The sequence below is a fragment of the Erinaceus europaeus genome, chromosome X (assembly GCF_950295315.1).
Source record: "Erinaceus europaeus chromosome X, mEriEur2.1, whole genome shotgun sequence".
Lineage (NCBI taxonomy): Eukaryota > Metazoa > Chordata > Mammalia > Eulipotyphla > Erinaceidae > Erinaceus > Erinaceus europaeus.
The window spans coordinates 54,403,795-54,422,527 of NC_080185.1; the positions used below are offsets into that span (position 1 = coordinate 54,403,795).

Consider the following 18,733-nt stretch of genomic DNA (forward strand, 5'->3'; position numbering starts at 1 on the left):
CTTACAAAGGGATTAGTCTGTGGATTTTATGTTTATTTCTGTCTTGTTTGTTTGTTTTAATATGTGCTTGATAATCCAATGGTTACAAAAATTAAGCCTGAATGTAAAAACAACTTTAGTTTTTTTTTTTTGTAATACCTTGTCTAAAATATAAAAACAAGAACAAACAAACAAAAAGGAGTCAGGATTCTATAACCAAAGGAGAATAGGACACTGAAGAAGCCATCTGGTGAGTTCAGGTCAAATACAAAGTCTCTGCTTTCTGCCAGAAACACCTAGATGTCTGCAGTGCCCATTTGCTTCATTTTGCCTATAGAAACCTGACCTAAACTAAACAGCTATTCTATATCATTAAGTTGTCCAAGAGATGAAAGTTTAAATATATGTCAGACAAGCTGCAGCATCTGGTGTAATTCAGTAATGATGGTCTCCTCTAGAAAGCTTCAGTGTTAGGACAACATTTAGAATCGAACAGTTTTGTTTTTATTTGTGAATCATCATCATCACACATTCTCCTCACTGTTCAAAAGTACTAATATCTGCCCACTTCACTGTATTTATTTTTGTTCAGTCAAATAAACGGTTTTGGGTGAAAAAAAAAAGAGTTGTTAATTTTTTGCTGCAACTGGTTTAAGAATCACTTTCACACTTAAAAGAGAAAACACATTGGCCAGACCTAGAGGTCCCCCGCCCCCTAGTGTGAGGAATAATGTCTTAGGAAGCATTGTTGAAAAGTGCTACATAAGATTTAGTTTAGGTGTAATCTTCATAGTTGGTTAATACAAGAACTTCTTTAAAAATCATACAAGATTCGATATATGAGATCACTGAAAACAAGCTTAAGAGCAATCACAGTGACATTTGTGACATCAATAGCACTCTTCTCAACTGCACTACAAATTTCATTGTGCCAAACATACTAACTTTTCACAATGGAAGTGAATCAGGTTTAAAGGGAATATTCGTCATCAGTACACATTGTCACAAACACGACCTAATTTCAATAACTTTATCACATGAGCAGATCATATGTAATAAGAAAAAAACAAGAAGAATCCAAAAGATGAGAAAAAGAACATTAAAGAATCACATTTCAGAGAACATAGCATATTGGCAGGCTCACACAGATAGATATAGATATCCAAATTGTTTTTATTTCACTAGTAAAATACACATTGAAAAAATAGTGAAATGCCATTTCACCTATCTTGTTAGTGATTTTTTAAAAAGTTCAATTCTAGCTATCTTCATGACAGCTGTGTAAAACTATATATTATTTCTGAAAAATAATGTACCAAATGTTCATACCTTCTAGCCCAGTAATTCCACTGTTCAGTTTCCACTTCTAGATAATTTTTTTCTAAGCATTAAATAAAGATCATAGGCAAAAGGTGTCCAATTCAAAGCTACTTGTAATATGGAAGGAAATGAAAGCAACCAAAATACCTCAAAGCACAGAGATGATTAGGTACATTAATACATATCAGCTGTGTGGAATACTCTGTTGCATTTTAAATGCTGCTTCAGCTAATCTAAAATAACAGGTTGGAATGTTAGCATGTAATGTTAGGTGAATGGAACAAAATACAAAATAATACACAGATAAACCTACTCTTCTGTTAAAAAAATTCTACCACGAGGATTTTTAAGGCATGTTTTTTTCATTATTTTCCAATTTGTATATAACATATATTCTAGCATTTGTCAATACATTTTAAAATGTGATGTTTCACTTATTTTTTTCTCAAATGCATTGTCTTGTTTTTTTAAACAATTTCTATCTGGAGCAAAATAGTGTGTGCTTGAAAAAAAACAATGAAATACTACCTCTCATAAAAATCTCAAAATAATTTTATTAGCATTGTGCTAATAAGTGTAAGGAATTTTCTACATATGTGATCAGGCAACTGAAACACCTCATGGTTCTCAGCATCCACTCTCATTCTGTCCTTTTCAGAAACCACCACTGCTTCTAGCACCTGTAAATGTACTGTGCTTATAAACCGGCGGCAGCAGAGTGAATGCTAATGATCCTTTATACATTTGGGGGACAACCGAAGCTAATTTTCTTTTTTTTCTCTCTCTCTGCTGAGAGCGTCAAAAGACAATCATTCATCCAAATATTTTTATCCGGTCTCTAATAGAGAACAAATTCTTAAGAAGGCAGGGATGCGGTAGATTTTTATAATACTTAAATTACCTAGAGTACTATCAAATTTTTACAGTGTCTTTTACAACAGCCACCCTAGGGCAAAGATGAACCCACAATGGATTTTTTTTTAAGAATTACTATGTCTCCCTTTCCCCCCAACTCCCCCCCCCAATCCTCTTTGCAAATGTGGTAACTCCTTTGACTTTTTAATGTAATATGGAGCCTACTTCTAGACTCCAAGGAATCCGAAATCCCAAGTAAGTGACAAAAGGGTGGGGGAGGGGGAAAGGAAGGGGGGAAGGCAGAGAAGGGGAGGAAGAGATGTTGACTTCAGAAGGCTGAACTCACACTCCAGTAGTTTTTCCAGAAACATGGGAGGTAGTCCTTGTTTTCTTAGAGTCAGCTGGGAAACTGAAATTCAGCAAACAAACAAACAAACAAAAAACTTCCTTTCTTGGCGCAGAGTATGTGAAATATACTCGGTATAATATGGTGTTCTAAGTACTGAATGAGCTCAAAGTTTTTCGGTGTTGTTCAAGGAAAGGGAAAGTTAACAGTATTTTTGAAGCTCTAGTAAAGGTGCCTTTCAAAACTTCTCCCTCGGGAAAATATCACCACAGGGAAAGAAAGAAAGAAAGAAAGAAAGAAAGAAAGAAAGAAAGAAAGAAAGAAAGAAAGAAAGAAAGAAAGAAAGGAAGGAAGGAAGGAAGGAAGGAAGGAAGGAAGGAAGGAAGGAAGGAAGGAAGGAAGAAAGAAAGAAAGAAAGACAATATCAGACAGGTCAGCATTGGTATATTTCAGTATACTGAAGTCCTATATTTGTCAACAAAGCTGTATACATTGCGGGGCCACAGATCTGTGCATTCATGCACATCACTGGTTAAAACATTCAGAAACAACATTTTTAGCCAACTTAGGTGTCCTGTTCTCAAAATGCGCTGATTATGATTATGTTTCTTTTTTTTTTCAGTAAGCAAGCCCCGCTGCTTAAAAGTATGCTTTTGTCAAGACTGGAGTCAGCTTGCAAGGCAGCTGCAGATCAGGGTCCAGGTCATTTACACCTTTCCAGGAGGTGGTGGGGTGCTGTCCTAGAAACTGGGCGTTAGTTAACGCACTGAACTCTGCGGGGTATAGAGATTTTTTTTTGAGGGGCAAGGTTTAAAAAAAGGGGGAGGGAGGGAGCACCCGGCCTTGTCCCAGGTCACTGCGCCTAGGGGATTTGCACGAGTTTATCACCCCTATTAACAGCTACTTGCAGAGGATTGTTTACCGCCTGAGTGCCCCACCACAGACAAGGGGCTCACTTTGGGACCCAAGCCACATCCCTCGCTGCTCCCCCTCCACAGCGCCCCCCCAAACCAATTAATTCTGGACCGCCTGCCTTCCAGACACTCCCATTGGCTCTTATCCCAACCAATGAAAACCTTGCAACAGTTTCACCTGGATCCCTCTTCCTAAATAAACAAACAAACCGGCCCGCCACAGGGCCAGAGGGCGTGGCCCCAGACATTGGGTCCCGCCCACGCCCGCCACCTCCCCGCCCACTCCCGCTCAGGGAACCGAGGATGTGGCGCCCCCGTCAGCTCAGAGCGAGGCCTGCTCTCTCCTGCACCCCCTCCGTGCCTTCCTAGACTCCGTTTTCAGACTAAGGTGGCCAGACAGCCCTTCCTTCTCCCGCAGGTCCTCCCCGGGTCCCTAGGCCGGGCTGGGAGGGGCCCCCACCCATGGGCCCGCCGCCCCCCAGCCCAGTCACACACCTCTGAGGGTGGCGGCTCGCCCCCCCCTCCACTGCACTGGTTGCTCGAGCTGCAGCGGCCGCCGCGTGAGGCCGTGGTCACGTGTTGTTTTGCCCATCGCGGCGCTCTGGGTGAAGTGGGCGGGGGCGAGCAGGAGAGCGAGCGGACTGAGGGGGAGACGGCCTCCCCCCGGAGCCGGCCCTCCCTTCTCTCGGCCCCCCCCCTCCTCAGCGCTCACCTTAAAACCACCGTACATCCCCATGGAGAGTAGCTCCTTTGCTCGAGCCCCCAGCGACAAGGAGGCTGAGCACTGCAGCAGCGGCCAGAGCGGCAGCGCCAGCGGCGGTGGTGGCGGCGGCGACCACCCCTCTTCTCCTTTCGGGTACCTCAACCGCACTCATTGGGTCCGGGTCGTCCTGTCCGGGAGCCATGTGGCTCTCCACGGCCACTGGCTCCCGGTCAGACTCCGAGTCCGACGAGGAGGATCTCCCCGTCGGGGATGAAGTTTGCAAGCGCGGCTACCTGAGGAAGCAGAAGCACGGGCACCGACGCTACTTCGTGCTCAAAGTCGAGGGCGCCGACGCCCCGGCTCGGCTGGAATACTACGAAAATGCCAGGCAGTTCCGGCAAAACGTCCGCGCCGCGGCGGCGGCGGCGGCTGCCGAGTCTGGAACCGCGGTGGCCCCGGCGCTCATCCCGCCGCGTCGGGTGATCCCCCTGTACCAGTGCTTCTCCGTAAGCCAGCGGGCCGACGCCAGGTACCGACACCTTATAGCCCTCTTCACCCCAGACGAATACTTCGCCCTGGTGGCCGAGAGCGAGTCGGAGCAAGAGAGCTGGTACTTGCAGCTCTGCCGCCTCATCCTCGAGAGCAGGCGCCGCCGCAGTGGCACGCCCCGCGCGCTGCCGGGTGGATCGGGGGCCGCGCGGGCCTCGGCGGTGGCCGAGCTGCCCTTCTACCATGACGTGTGGCAGGTGGTGGTCAAGTCCAGAGGCCTAGGGCATCGCAGAGAGCTGAGCGGCGTGTTCCGGCTGTGCCTCACCGACGAGGAGGTGGTACTGGTGAGGTTGAATACCCAAGTGGCCAGCGTAGTCATCCAGCTCCTGAGCATCCGCCGCTGCGGACACTCGGAGCGGTATTTCTTCTTGGAAGTCGGCCGATCCGCCGCCATCGGGCCGGGCGAGTTGTGGATGCAGGTCGATGACTGTGTGGTAGCCCAGCACATGCATGAGTTGTTTCTGGAGAAGATGAGAGCCCTGTGTGCAGACGCTTACCGCTTTCGCTGCCGCAGCTACAGCATCAGCATCAGCGCCCACCTGTTAACCCTGCTGTCCGCTAGGAGGCACCTGGACTTGCTGCCGCTGGCAACGGGCAGCTGGTTCCGAAGGTCCCGCTTTGAGCAGTTTTACCACCTCTGGCCCTTCGGTGCCAGGAGCAAGGATAAGTTCCTCAGCCAACTCTACAAGACACCCAATGAGCCCGTGCCCCACTCCAGACGAGTGAGAATACACCTGCCCAGAGGGTGCAGGCTCAGGAGAGCGATTTCAATGCCACCCAGCTATTTCCGCTACTTAATAACCAGTCCTGTCCGTGACCCACAGCCTGCCCCACAGCCTGCAGAAGCTACTGGCGATGGAGCTGGCCCGTCCAATGAGGCATCCGGTTCCGGTTCTTGCAACTCCGGGGAAGAAGACAAGCCCCAGGACAAAGAGGATCAGGAGGGAAACAAAGGTGACTGTGTGCCCATGAACAACTGGGGCTCAGGAAATGGCCAGGGCTCCGGAGGGGGCCAGGGATCCACTGGTCAGGGCTCCAGTAGCCAGGGCTCAGGAGGAAACCAGTGTTCAGGTGGGGGACAGGGCTCCGGAGGGGGCCAGAGCTCAAGTGGCAGCCAGGGCTCAAGTGGTCAGGGTACAGGGGGCGGCCAGGGTTCAGGAGGAGGAAACCAGTGTTCGGGTCAGGGCACTGCAGGTGGCCATGGTTCTGGTGGTGGCCAGGGATCAGGAGGTGGACGTGGCTCAGGCAGAGGCCAGGGTCATGGTGATGGCCGTGGTTCTGGGGGTGGCAAGAACTCTGGAGGAGGCAAAGGCTCAGGAAGTGGGAAAGGCTCTGAAGGCAATGATGAAGGAGGAAAATCTCTGAAGAAGAGGTCCTACTTTGGCAGACTCACTCAGAGCAAGCAGCAGCAGCAAATGCCACCACCTCCACCACCCCCACCGCCCCCTCCATCAACTGGGGCGGTTGGAGGGAAAGGGAAATCTGGGGGAAGATTCCGACTGTATTTTTGTGCTGACAGAGGAGCGGCAAAAGAGCGCAAAGAGGCCAAAGAAGTAAAAAATGTAGAGCCCCCAGCAGGTGCAGTTCGAGGTCCCTACAGAGCTAGAGCTTATGACGATGATGAGGATGACCCGTATGTGCCAATGAGGCCAGGGGTGGCTGCCCCTCTAGCTAGCTCCAGTGATTACATGCCAATGGCTCCTCAGAACTCTGCTTCAGAAAAGCGCCACTCTCGATCGCCTTTCGAAGATTCAAGAGGCTACATGATGATGTTTCCCAGAGTGACCCCACCACCTGTCCCAAGTCCCCCCAAAGCACCTGAAGCTGCTAAAGAGGAGGACTCAAAGGACAATGACAGTGAAGGCGACTATATGTTTATGGCCCCCGGAGCGGGTGCAATACCCAAAAACCCCAGAAATCCTCAGGGTGGCTCTTCCTCCAAAAGTTGGAGCTCCTACTTCTCCCTACCTAATCCTTTTCGGAGCTCCCCACTAGGGCAGATTGATCACAGTGAGTATGTGCCAATGTTAGCTGGAAGATTCCTAGGGAAGGGTCTTGACAAAGAAGCCTCATCTAGTGGGGACCCCAAAGATGCAGTTGAGGGGTGTTACTCAAAGTCTAGAGAGGAAGGACCATTTTCAAAGCCTGCCGATGATGATGATGACGTTGGTCCCCATAAGGAGAAGTCTAAAAAGCATAGCCGGCTGTCTTTTTTTATCGGGAAAGGAAATAAAATCAGATCCAACCCACAAAAGCCCACACAGGAGGAGAGAAAAGTTGACACCTCTAGAGACTATGTCAACATTGACTTCACTAATAGAGATAGTGCCATGCCAGCCCCTCCTGCTCCGGGCCTGCCAGCATCATGGGGCATACTCATTGACCCCAGACATTCAGCCTTTTCCCACTACATGAATGTCGAGTTTGGAGTGCCATTTCCAAACCGAGCACACCCCCTCTCCGATCTTTTAAGGGCTATTCCAGGTGCCAACTTCTTTCTGGACGGTGCTAGGTGGCCACTTCTTCCTCTCCCGACCAGGGCTACAGGTAATGACACTAATGGGGAAGAGGGTGACTACATTGAACTGACTTTCCACCCAGCAATGCGACCACCGGTGCCTTTTGCTAACCGTGCTATTCGCTACGATGCTGAAACTGGTCGAATCTACGTGGTCGACCCATTTTCTGAGTGCTGCATGGACATTTCTCTGGTTCCTGGCCGCTGCGCTGAGCCGCCACCTGTAGCGAGGCTGCTGCAGGAAGAAGAGCCAGAAAGAAGACGCCCACAAAACCGATCGCGAAATTCCTTTGCATCCACTAGAGCCGCCGTCTCTGCTTTCCCGACTGACAGTCTCGAGAGAGACCTCTCTGCTTCCCTGGCCTCAGCCATACCAACCTTAGCGGTGGGCTGGGCTTTAGCCATCGCTTCTGCCCTGGCCGCCGCCCCAGGCATCGGTGCCGCAGCGGCCGCTGGCTTAGAGGCCGCCGCTGGAATTGACTCTGCCGCCCTCCGTTGGTTCCGACCTGTTGCTTATGCTGCAGATGCTGGAGCCCAAGAAGTTGCCAGTGGCTTGAACCCCAGAGGCGAAAACTTCTCCGGAGACCCTGCTCTAGGTGAGAATGGGGTCCGAGGAGCTGCAGCTGCCGCTCCCACTCCCCCTGCACCACCTCCCAGGCGCCAGCTGCCCAGACCCCCGGAGGGAGAAGATTCGGAGGAGGATGATGATGATGACATCTATGTTAGAATGGACTTTGCCAGACCTGACAACAAGAAGTTTGACTCTCCTAAAAGAGGTTGGTAATTTTGCCATTAATTTCCTTAAAGTTAATGGGTCTTGGCTGAATGAATCAATGCACCAGTTTGCAGTGATAGGAAGAGTGTTTTGCAGAAACTGAGAAATTTCACACATGTACCAACAACTGTATTTAACCATTAAAACACACACACACACACGCACACGCACACATACACACACACACACACACACACACACACACATATCCTTACACTAACAAGTGCCTCTACTCTAAGCCATGGGGCTATAGAATCCTGCTTTAACTGTTCCAGCAGTATCTTTTCATCTTTAAAAAAGAACCTTAAGTTTTAATCTACTCATTAGTATCTTTATCTGGCAAGAATGAACTCATTATCATTTAAACATTGGTATCACTTCTAGAGGTAGTTAGAATTCAAGGATATAGAACTTGAGGATGTGTTTAGATACTATCTTTTTCTAACAAGTAGTTTTCCAATCATCAATAACAGTTGCTTTTCTACAGATGCCCATATTTAGTTGCAGAAAGTTTAATAAGTTCACAGAACAATATAAAGCATGATTAATTATTAGCAGTTGGGGGTGGGGGTGATGACAGTTTCCTCTGAAAGTTACTTTTGTGGAAGCAGTCTTTATTATGCTATTTTGCTGTGACTTATCAGGAAGGTTGAATCTCAGTTGTTTGCATGGATGAAACAAAACATGAAAATACCAAACAACAGCTGATTAAAAGAAGAGAATATTGAGCTCTGGAATGTGTTTTTGTGGTAATTTATTTTGTTTTTACACAAGATAATTTGACAAAAACCCTGAGGGTTTCTTTCCTCTGTCACTTGTGGTGACAGGCAGGTCACCTTTCCTGTGCTTCATTTTCTTCATGTAACTCCTCCCAAAGAGAGTATGGTGACAGCTTGGTAATGGGTATGGGTATTGTTTGAAAGGTTTAAAAAGCATTTTAAACATCTAATTGGAAACTCAGTAGACCAAGATAATAAGGCTGGTGGAAGAACTGACCCCAGGGGCAGCATACTCAGGAACAGTGGACGTGTTTTAAAGCATTGCTTTTCCAAAGGAAGAGTAGGAATTGTCAGATTTGGAAATAAGACTTTGGGTAAATGTACTGTGTACATTATTCATTGTTGTTAATAGACAGTCTCACCAGATGATTTCAGAAGATGATGTCTCCATAGTCTCAACTGCTTTCCATTTTAGTAGAATGCCCCTCCCCCCTTTTTCTCCCAGTGAAGGGAAATGATGTTACCCCAGAAGATTTCATTCCAGTAGTCAGTTTAGTGGAGATTTTTGCTTTGCTTGCTTTGTGGAATGCTTTTGTGATTGGATCTCTGCCCACTGTGCTTGATCAGGCAGAACAAGTTGGGGACTGATCACAACAGTCACCTAACAAGCTCCCTATTTAGTGCAGGTGTAGCCCCCCTCCCCTTTTCTCCCACTGTTATAGAAAACCTGCCACACAGAACTCACATTTTCAGCACTAGCACATTAAAGAGTGATCATTAAAACAACAAATGGATTCTTTGACTTGCTGAAAGATTCAATTCAGACAGGTCTTCCTTAAAATTCACATTCACACACACATTCTCCTTCCCTCTTTCTCTCTCTCTCTCTCTCTCTCTCTCACACACACACACACACACACACACATAGACACACATACACATGTACACACAATCAACACTATCAGAAACATTCATCTAAATATATACTTCAATTTCCAATAATTTATTGCATAACCAACTTTTTGAGAACTTGATCAGAACCTGTCTGTGGGGAAGGACAAGTCTTCCTAGAGGTTTGTCTCTTCTTTCTGTTACCCTGTTTACACAAATTAAACATAGTAAAATTTTCTTTTCCTTAAATTAACTCTGACTTCTCCAGACTTATCTCTCCAATCATCATTATTTTAACAGGCTTGTAAATAAAGTCAAATGACTAAGCAGCTACATCAGAGATTTCATGTCCTCTGAGTGTATTGTTCATTGAAAAAAAATTCATGAGTTAATTGAGTGGCTACAGCAAGGAGACATCTCACAGGTGTGTGTGTGTGTGTGTGTGTGTATGTGTGTGTGTGTGTGTGTGTGTAATCTGAAACAATGGAATGAATATGGACGCACTTTGACATTTTAAAACACTTAACAATTATAAGCTATTTTATTTTGTTATTACATTAATACTAAGGTAAAATTTCAACAGTTTAAACTGATTAAGGGTTTTGTTGTTGTTTGTTTTGTTTCAAAAATTGTTGGTCCTCATTACAGCAAATTTGTGACCATTTAATGTAAATTGCTATGGTTAAAATATTTATAAAGTATTATGAATAGGCTCAGTAGTTCTGATAAGTTTTTATAGAAGAGCTGTAGAATAAGGTCACCCATTTACAGGATCTCTTCACCTTCCTAGCATTAAAAAAGAAGATTGTTAAGATACAAAGAATACACTATGGCTAAGGAACAAAGGAAAAGCCTTAAGGATATATATATATATATATATATATATATATATATATAGGTATATATATATATATATACATATATATATTTAAATTCATGACAAGCACTTAGAACAGTACCTCAAATACAGTAAGCATTACACATGATTTATTAAGATTAGAAACACAAAACTAAATGAAAATTCCTTATCCCGGGGAGCAGGGGAAAAAAATCCTTATCCCAAAATTATACTTTTGAGTTAGCCTTTACTTTCATTTCAGATAGTTTACAATATTGTTCATCAGTGGCATGTGTATACTTGGGACTTGTTTATAACTTAAGTGATAGGAAGGAAGACTAAGGTAGTGAGATAGCTTTCTCATTTAGTGCAAAATTAGTATGTGGTCACATTTAGCTTATCTGAATTGCATTATATCAGTATAAGTATTTTAAAGTCAATGGTCAAAAGACAGAAGAACCAGCAATATAACAGACTTCACTTTTTCAAATACATATTGGTAAATCATTTTTAGACTCTGAAGTCTATTTTGAAAACATAGGTAAGAAGAATTAGCATTTAGAAGATTGTACTTTCTTATATGGTATATCTGACTCTGCCTTTGTATGTATTTTTAACATAGAAATCATAGTTTGAAATAATTTAAGGTGAAAAACTCACTAATGTTTTTTCATTCCAGAGATAGGAGGATGAAATGGAAAGCTCCAGGAGGGGTGAGAGAATTCATCAGTTAAATTAGTAGTATTATGCCACTTGGTATTAAAAAAAAAAGCTCTGAAGTAATCCCCTTTTGAAATTTTAGACACTGTTATGAGCATGAAGGTTATGCATGCAAGCTTTTTAAAAAATGTACTACACCCAAGTTTGATTGCTATAAATTAATTATAGGTGCCAAAAGCAAGTTGATTTTGTATTTTAAGTTCATTTATTATAAATTAGTAGAATAAATTTTCAATATAGCAGAGATTTCCCAATCACCACAGATGTTTCACTTTTGGGGGCAATATTTATTCCTTGCCCCATCCAAATTGGACTTGTGTTTGGAGTGGAGAGATTTGACCTACAATAGTTAAAGTGGACATCAGTCAATTAAAGTTAACTGAAGTTGTTGGCAATTGCTAGTCATTTGCAATGATTCTATTTTAAGAGTGATGCTTCCAAGGTAAAAAAAAATTCAGTTACTATCAAAACATCTTTAAGCATTGAGTAGGATTTTCTGTTGAGCACAGCAGAATAGTACATGTGCATAAAACTCAAATAAGATCTCTTGCTAACTACTAAACATTCACCAACATTTCAGTGTCATTGTCAAGAAGTGTTTGGGGAATAAATTCTGACTTCTTAATGAGACCCACCTCCCTAATTTTTGTCACCTATGTCAGAAAAAAAGGAAGGTATACTGTGTGTGGTTTAAAAGGGACTATTGTTGAATTGCCAGCTTGATTGAAGGCAGGCTTTATAACAGTTTACTATTTGCAAAGCACACTCACATTTATTATCTTACTGGGGAGCAGTAGGTTTTGGAACAGAAGGTGGGTTAAGAATTTTCTCATGGTCAGAAAGGTAAGTGGCAAAACTGAAAATTGAATCCATACAATTGTTCCACCTGGCTCACTGCCATTTAATTAGTCTTTCAATCTGCTGTTTTCCTATAAGTGAAAGATTATTCTGTACGCAGCCAATAGGGTAGGGGATTGACAACTTTCCTTGAAACTGATAGCAGTAAAGTAATCACATATTCATGCATTCAGAACACTATAAATCTCAACTGTCTGCTGGAACTTGGGTAATTTTCATTACATTAAACTGTTTAGCATGAGTCTTAGAATAAAATGATTTGAACTGTATTGGAATTTTATGTCTTGAATCTAATCTGAGGAAGAGTTTGCTCAACTTTACCTCTGGGATAAAGCATGTGTATCTTATTAATATCCCACAGGAGCTTCAAAAGGAGTGAAAGTGAAATGAGGGTGCATTCATTGAATTTTCTGTAATGGTCACTATCTTGACTGAAATTTAATATTTTGGTGGTATTCTAATAGCCCATTGATATTTGCAAGTGATAGTGAAGTATTATTATTATTATTATTATGATGGTGATGATGATGATGATGATGATGACACCTGCAGACCTGCTTCACCACTTCACCCCTGCAGGTGGGGAGCCAGGAGCTCGAACCAGGTTCCTTGAGCCGGCCCTTGCACTTTGTGCTACCTGTGCTTAACCTGCTGCGCTACCTCCCAACTCCCGATAGAGTGAAGTCTTTTAATTAATTTACTCCATATGTATAAAATATGATATTTTAAGCTAAAACACCACAGTGGGAAAAATAGGATAAAGTGAGACAGGTAAAGTAAAAAAAAAAAAGCAACGTGGAAATACATGTTATTTATTTTTATTAAATGTAGGCTTGATTTTGGCAATCAGACATGTATGCTTCAGAAATCCTAAAACTTATATCTTCTCCTGGAACATAGTAAACTCTGCTCAAAATTAGATAATTTTATCTTTTTCAAAAGAAAACATTTTAAGGCTATGTAAATGTAGTCCAGAGATTTTTATTGACAGTATTAGTAAACAGGCATTATATAAAGTACTTAATGAAAGCCCAGAGTATGTTTTGTGTTAAGAAGTGCTGCCAGGCTCTTAAATGGTGAGAACCATTACTGGAAAAAATAGTTCTGAATAAAAAAATAAGAGAGTTAAGACTACCTTATAATAATGAAATGAGTACATTACAGCACGCTCAGTTTTTACTATAACAAACTGCTAATTTTAAAGCTACTGATAAAATTGCCAAAATAATGTGTTTGTCATGTGTTCTCTAGCAATTCTGTATTGGTTATTGGTTGTGCAGACAGGTCTTACATTCCCATCTTCTTACAAAACCTAAGCTGAACACTTGATAACTAGATATTTTAAATGATTTTTCATGAAGACATGCATCCTATTTTAGATGTGCATTCTTCTAGAGTATATCTTTCAACTTTTGAAAAGGATTTACTTGATTCCTTTTTGAATTCATGGAAATATGCTCTTAAATATTTGTTGAAATTCTGAAATAGTTACTGATATCTTTTCTTAGCTTCCTTACACTATTAATGGGTTTGGGTCACAATGTGGGTCTTACCTGTATGTGCCCCCTTGCTGACTGTGTGCCCCTCGTTTCAGGAATGCATGCCCAACCCTGGTCTTTTTTGTGACTGAAAAATTAAGGGCTGCTCAGGGAGTTTCATGGGGATTCCTGAAGGCTTTGCTTCCCTAAGTGTTGCTTACAAGAACATCCTACCTTGAAGACAAAGATCCTTGTTCTTTCAGGCTCAAGGCTGTGTTGCCTTGTTAGCACAGAAACAGCTGAGCCAGTGTTTAAAGCTATTTTCATAGTTAGATTGGCTGCAGTATGTTTGATGGAAGCCCAGTCTTTCAGGTTTACTGAATATCCAATTCTCTATAAATTGTAGTCCCTTTAGCTAGTTATCAAAATTAATATAACTTACCTATCTGTTATTACTAATATTATATTTGTAGACTTGAATCCCAGAGAGAATATTAATGAGGGCACTGTCTCTCTTCCTCTTCTCTGTCTCTGCTTGCCTTTATCTAAAGTAAGTAAGCAAATAAATGATGGTGGGGGCCACTGTTTTACCTCTCAAATCCTCCTCCATCAAAGACCCTTTATTGTGATTACAGTTCTTATCATAATAATTGATTGTTCCACTGCCACCATGCCACACTGCCCCCCCCCCCGAGTATTTCAGCCACTTCAGTTTAGGGGACACTATACCTATTACCATGACTAGAAGAGATATTTTCCTGGGATCCCAAATTGAGCCTTCAAATATATCTTCCCACGTGTTATATTATAAGTGATGGTTATGTCTGACAAAAAACAGTTCCTTTGTTCAGGAATTCCATAGGTTTAATATTAGTATATATGAACCAACTTGTTCACCTTACCCATAATATTGTTTTCATGGGATGATTTAGTCTGAGTTTCAAGTAAAAGACCTTGGAATATGTCTCCCAAATTGAAGACTGTCTATATTAGAATTCTGCTAACTTGGCATTCCTTATATCTCTACTAAGTAGGCAGCAAAATGAAATGCACCAGGTGTGTGTTGGGAAGTAGTGAGGAAGTTGACCTATAGTTTTGGACTCATAGAAAGAGCTCTGGGATTCCCTGGAGCAACTGGCATCTTGGCCAACCCTTAAAATTCCCAAGGATGTTGAAGTCATGTGTGCATTATTGGTAAATTTTATGATTGACACTCAGGTTTCTAAGAGTATACAAGTTGAAACAGAGAAGTTCACTTCATTGTTTTTAGGAGAGAATGATACCTGCCAGATTGGGGGGGGGGTAGGAAAATATTTTGACTCACCAGAGTGCATTAACATCTTCTCTTGTATAAAGTAGAATTACATGACATGCACCTGCCTCCCATAGAAAGTAATGGAATTAGCTCATTATTAAAACAATAACAATAAAACAACAATTTGGGGTCAACAAGGGAGTTCCTCTGGGAGACTGCCTGCTTCATTCATGTAACCCAGGTTCAGGTCTAGCCCCCACTGCACTGAGGGGGAGCTTCAGTGCTGTGATGTTTTTCTCTCTCTACTTCTGTCTCTGTCTGTCTCTCTTTTTCTAACTGAAAAAAAGTGACCCAGGGCAGCAAAGATCTTGATTATTCATTATCTTTGATTAATCAAAATGTAAGAATTTACCCAATCAGGAAATTATCCATAGCCTGCCAGTGTCAAGAGGAAATACTACTTCCAAAACAGAATGATATATACATACATACATAACATGCATGCATACTACTAATAGCATTTTTTAATTAATTTATTTATTGGCTAGAGACAGAAAGTGACAGAGAGGAGGGGAAGAGAGACAAGGATACCTGCAGCACAGCTTCACCGTTCTTGAAGATTTCCCCTGCAGGTGGGGACTGGGGGCTTGAACCTGGGGCCTTGTGCTTAGTAGTAATGTATGTTCAACCAGGTGCATCACCACCTGGCCCCAGAGCATATTATTACTTTGTTGTCACTGGGATTCACTGCTCCAGACCAACTTTTTCTTTTGCAGATAGTGAGAGACAACGACAGAGAGACAGAGGGAGAGAAGGAAAGAAACCACAGCACCGAAGCTTCCTCCAATGCTGTGGGGGCTGGGCTCAAACCTGGTCACGCACATGGCAAAGTAAGCACACTATCCAAGTGAGCTATATCATCAGCCCAGAGCATGGTATTAAAAGCATTGTCATTTACCTTTCTGGCTGTTAAATGATACGGAAATGAATAGGGTACATAGCTAAGATATGATTGTCAGCCCTTTGCTTTTTATTTTGCAAACGGTTTTGAGTGAAATCTTAATCCTGAATTATTTTCCTTTGCCACCTAGAAATCTTCTGAATTATTTCCTCAAGCAGTTCTTTGGAATGTGCTCAGGGAATGTAAACTCATTTTAATATTAGTCTAAGTAAAATGAGATTATAAAGGTAAATCTGTGGTTAAAATTCCCGTAATTTATTTCAAAAGCAAGTTAAATTATTTTGGGATTATCTTGTTTTGAACAACATTTGTCCTTTTCTACTAACATGGCTAATCAAGACTTGACAAATATATAAAGTTAATTTGAAATCACATCGTTATTTGTTAGATTTAATACATTATTAAGCATTCATCCAGTGTTGCTGTGTTGTAGGAAAACAATTGAAATATGAGTCAAAATTTCAGTAGCACCTCCTTCATTTAAAAAGACTGATGAACATAACTGGGGATCCAGCATAATGGTTATGCAAAGGACTTTCATGCCTGGAGTTCTGAAGTCCAGGTTCAATCCCCAGCAGCACCACAGGTCAGAGCTGAGCAGTGCTTTGTTTCTCTGTGTGTCCTTTTCTCTATATCTCTCTCATTAAAATAAAAGTTAAAAACATTTTTTACAAAAAAGAATGATAAACATTAATAATAACTGCTAACTGTGGTGTTGATCAGGTAGTTATGAGGTTTGTTTAAAAAGCATATGAAATAAATATAGTATATAGAATAGCAAGAAACCCCCTTAAACCAAAACCATTTTTTGTATTAAAACAAAGCAGACCCAGTTAGGTGATAAATCTTAAATCTCTTAAAAATATTTAAAATCTTTTAATGTGGAGGTGTTTGACTTTTAAAATCTTGTTTTGTAAAAACTGTTAATGTGATACATTGGCCCATCTTGGCTAATAGTCAGGAGTAGGTGGGAGAGGAATTGCAACCATTGGAGCTTTATTCAGCTACTCAGTTGCTTGCTTTTAACCACCACCACCCCACCACCACCCCACCCACACATACAAAAGAATTATTTAGTTTAAAACACACATCGGCAGTTAAAACAACGTTTATTAAGGGTAGGCACATCAAGCCTACCCCAGGTATACTTCACATGGATTCTTTTAGATAGACTGAAATGAAATAGCATAGCTGGTGTTTTGCTGTGACTTCATCTTAAAGTAATGCTAGTATTCCATAATCATCTTTAGCCATTTATCCTCACCCCATCTCCAGTCAGTTCTGCACCTTCTACAGTATACCAGACCCCCTTTCTTTTCCCCACTCTTGATCATGCACCTTCTCAGTAATCAGGAGATAAAAGAGTAATACCAGAACTTCTTTTTATTAGACAGATGGAGATTTCATTCTAATCTCCATTGCAGGTATGACTTGAATCTTTTAGAAGAAATTCAGTGACTGAGTCTGGAGGCTATAACAAAGACTATTGCTTGTTAAACCCTTTGGCATGTACCACATAATCTGGTGAAGGTATACTCAGGCATATAGAAGAAGAAAATTCTCTTTGCCCAATGCCTAGTTCACTTGCTGGCCCCAATGGAGGGAAGTAGGACAGTGCATGTACATACAAAGCGTTTATCTGCCACAAGTGTCAAAGTGACCACCAGCAAAAGGTCTAACTACTCTTATGTCTTTGCCAGGATGGTGGTAGGGCTTGTCACAATCATCTGCCATAGTTAGGCATGCCCACATCAAGACACTTTTCCTCAATTTTGCCCTCAAAAGTGATGGATTTTATTTTCTGTTTTGCTTTATTATGTTGCATTCTAGAATAGGGTGGGACTGGCAGTGCTTTAATTCTGAAAGTAACCTTTGTCATCTTTTTCTGTTCCTAGAGTGATTTCATTGCCACACAAATAACATTTTAGAAGAAAGGTGATACTTAAGGAATTTCGTCTTTGTCTACTCCAGATCTACCTAAAAGAAAGACAATTCAGAGGCTTCTGAATAGAAAGCAACCTGAATTTTTAAAAGCCTACAAGTGGATGCTGGCAGGTGAATGACACTGTGACGTATCATTCATACTGCTGGATGATGGATTCAATGATTTTCAATTCAGAAATTCACCCGTGTACTTTGTTTTTGTTTTCTGGTTTCCCTCCCCACTCTGTCTCTTTGAAATGAAGTGAACACTAGGATATGAACGTCTCATAACTCTTTTCTTCCCCTACTTGAGAAATTTTGTTCACCTATGTATAAATGTGACTAATACCAATTTTACATAAGTGTAATACTTAACATTAGTTTTCAGCTTGGAAAATCCTTCAAACAAGGACACATAAAGAAAAAGCTATGTTTGTGAGAAGGTAGGTATGATCTGGAATTTTTTTCTGAGGTGTACATACACAAAATATTTCTTGATCAAGGAATTACACGTTAACTGACTGAACTGAAATCTTAACAGGACATTCATACTATTTAAAAGGCAGGACTAAAGTCAGATTACCTCAGTTTTTGCTCTTTAATGAAACTGAGAGATATGTTTTCATTAAAGTTAATTAAGCAGATATCTCAATTGAGCATTTCCAGTATTATAGAGGCAGAACTGAAAGACAAATTTACCTACTTGTATACAACATTTTCTGTTTATATATAATATTGTGATGTTCTGCTTTAAAATCAATTGAGCATTTCCAAAATGAATCTTTTTTTTTAAAGTTGCCCCTTTCCCCTTTAGAGAGCAATGTTCTTCAAAACTCTCATTGTCCCCTTCAGTCTCTCTGGGCTTTCCTGCTTTCACCCTCCATTTCCCCTACACACACACACACACACACACTCAATCTCTCTCTCTCTCTCTCTCTCTCTCTCTCTCTCTCTCTCTCTCTGGGCTTTCCTGCTTTCACCCTCCATTTCCCCTTTCTTTTTGTTCTCTCTTCTCTCCCATACACACACACACACACCACACACACATTCCCTCCCTCACTCCCTCCTGTGCCCGGGGCTCCTATAAAGAGATCAGTTTCCCATATTCAAATAATTAGTGTGACTGTTTCA

General features: G+C 41.9%; 1 protein-coding gene across 1 annotated transcript; it reads left to right on the forward strand.

The window, feature by feature from the left end:
* Positions 1-4,131: 4,131 nt before the first annotated feature.
* On the forward strand, positions 4,132-18,512 carry IRS4 (insulin receptor substrate 4; the record flags this gene model as incomplete). Its single annotated transcript, XM_007530528.2, has 2 exons — positions 4,132-7,960; positions 17,575-18,512. Coding segments are annotated over 2 exons (3,834 nt in total), but the record flags the coding sequence as incomplete, so codon positions are not given.
* Positions 18,513-18,733: the final 221 nt, after the last annotated feature.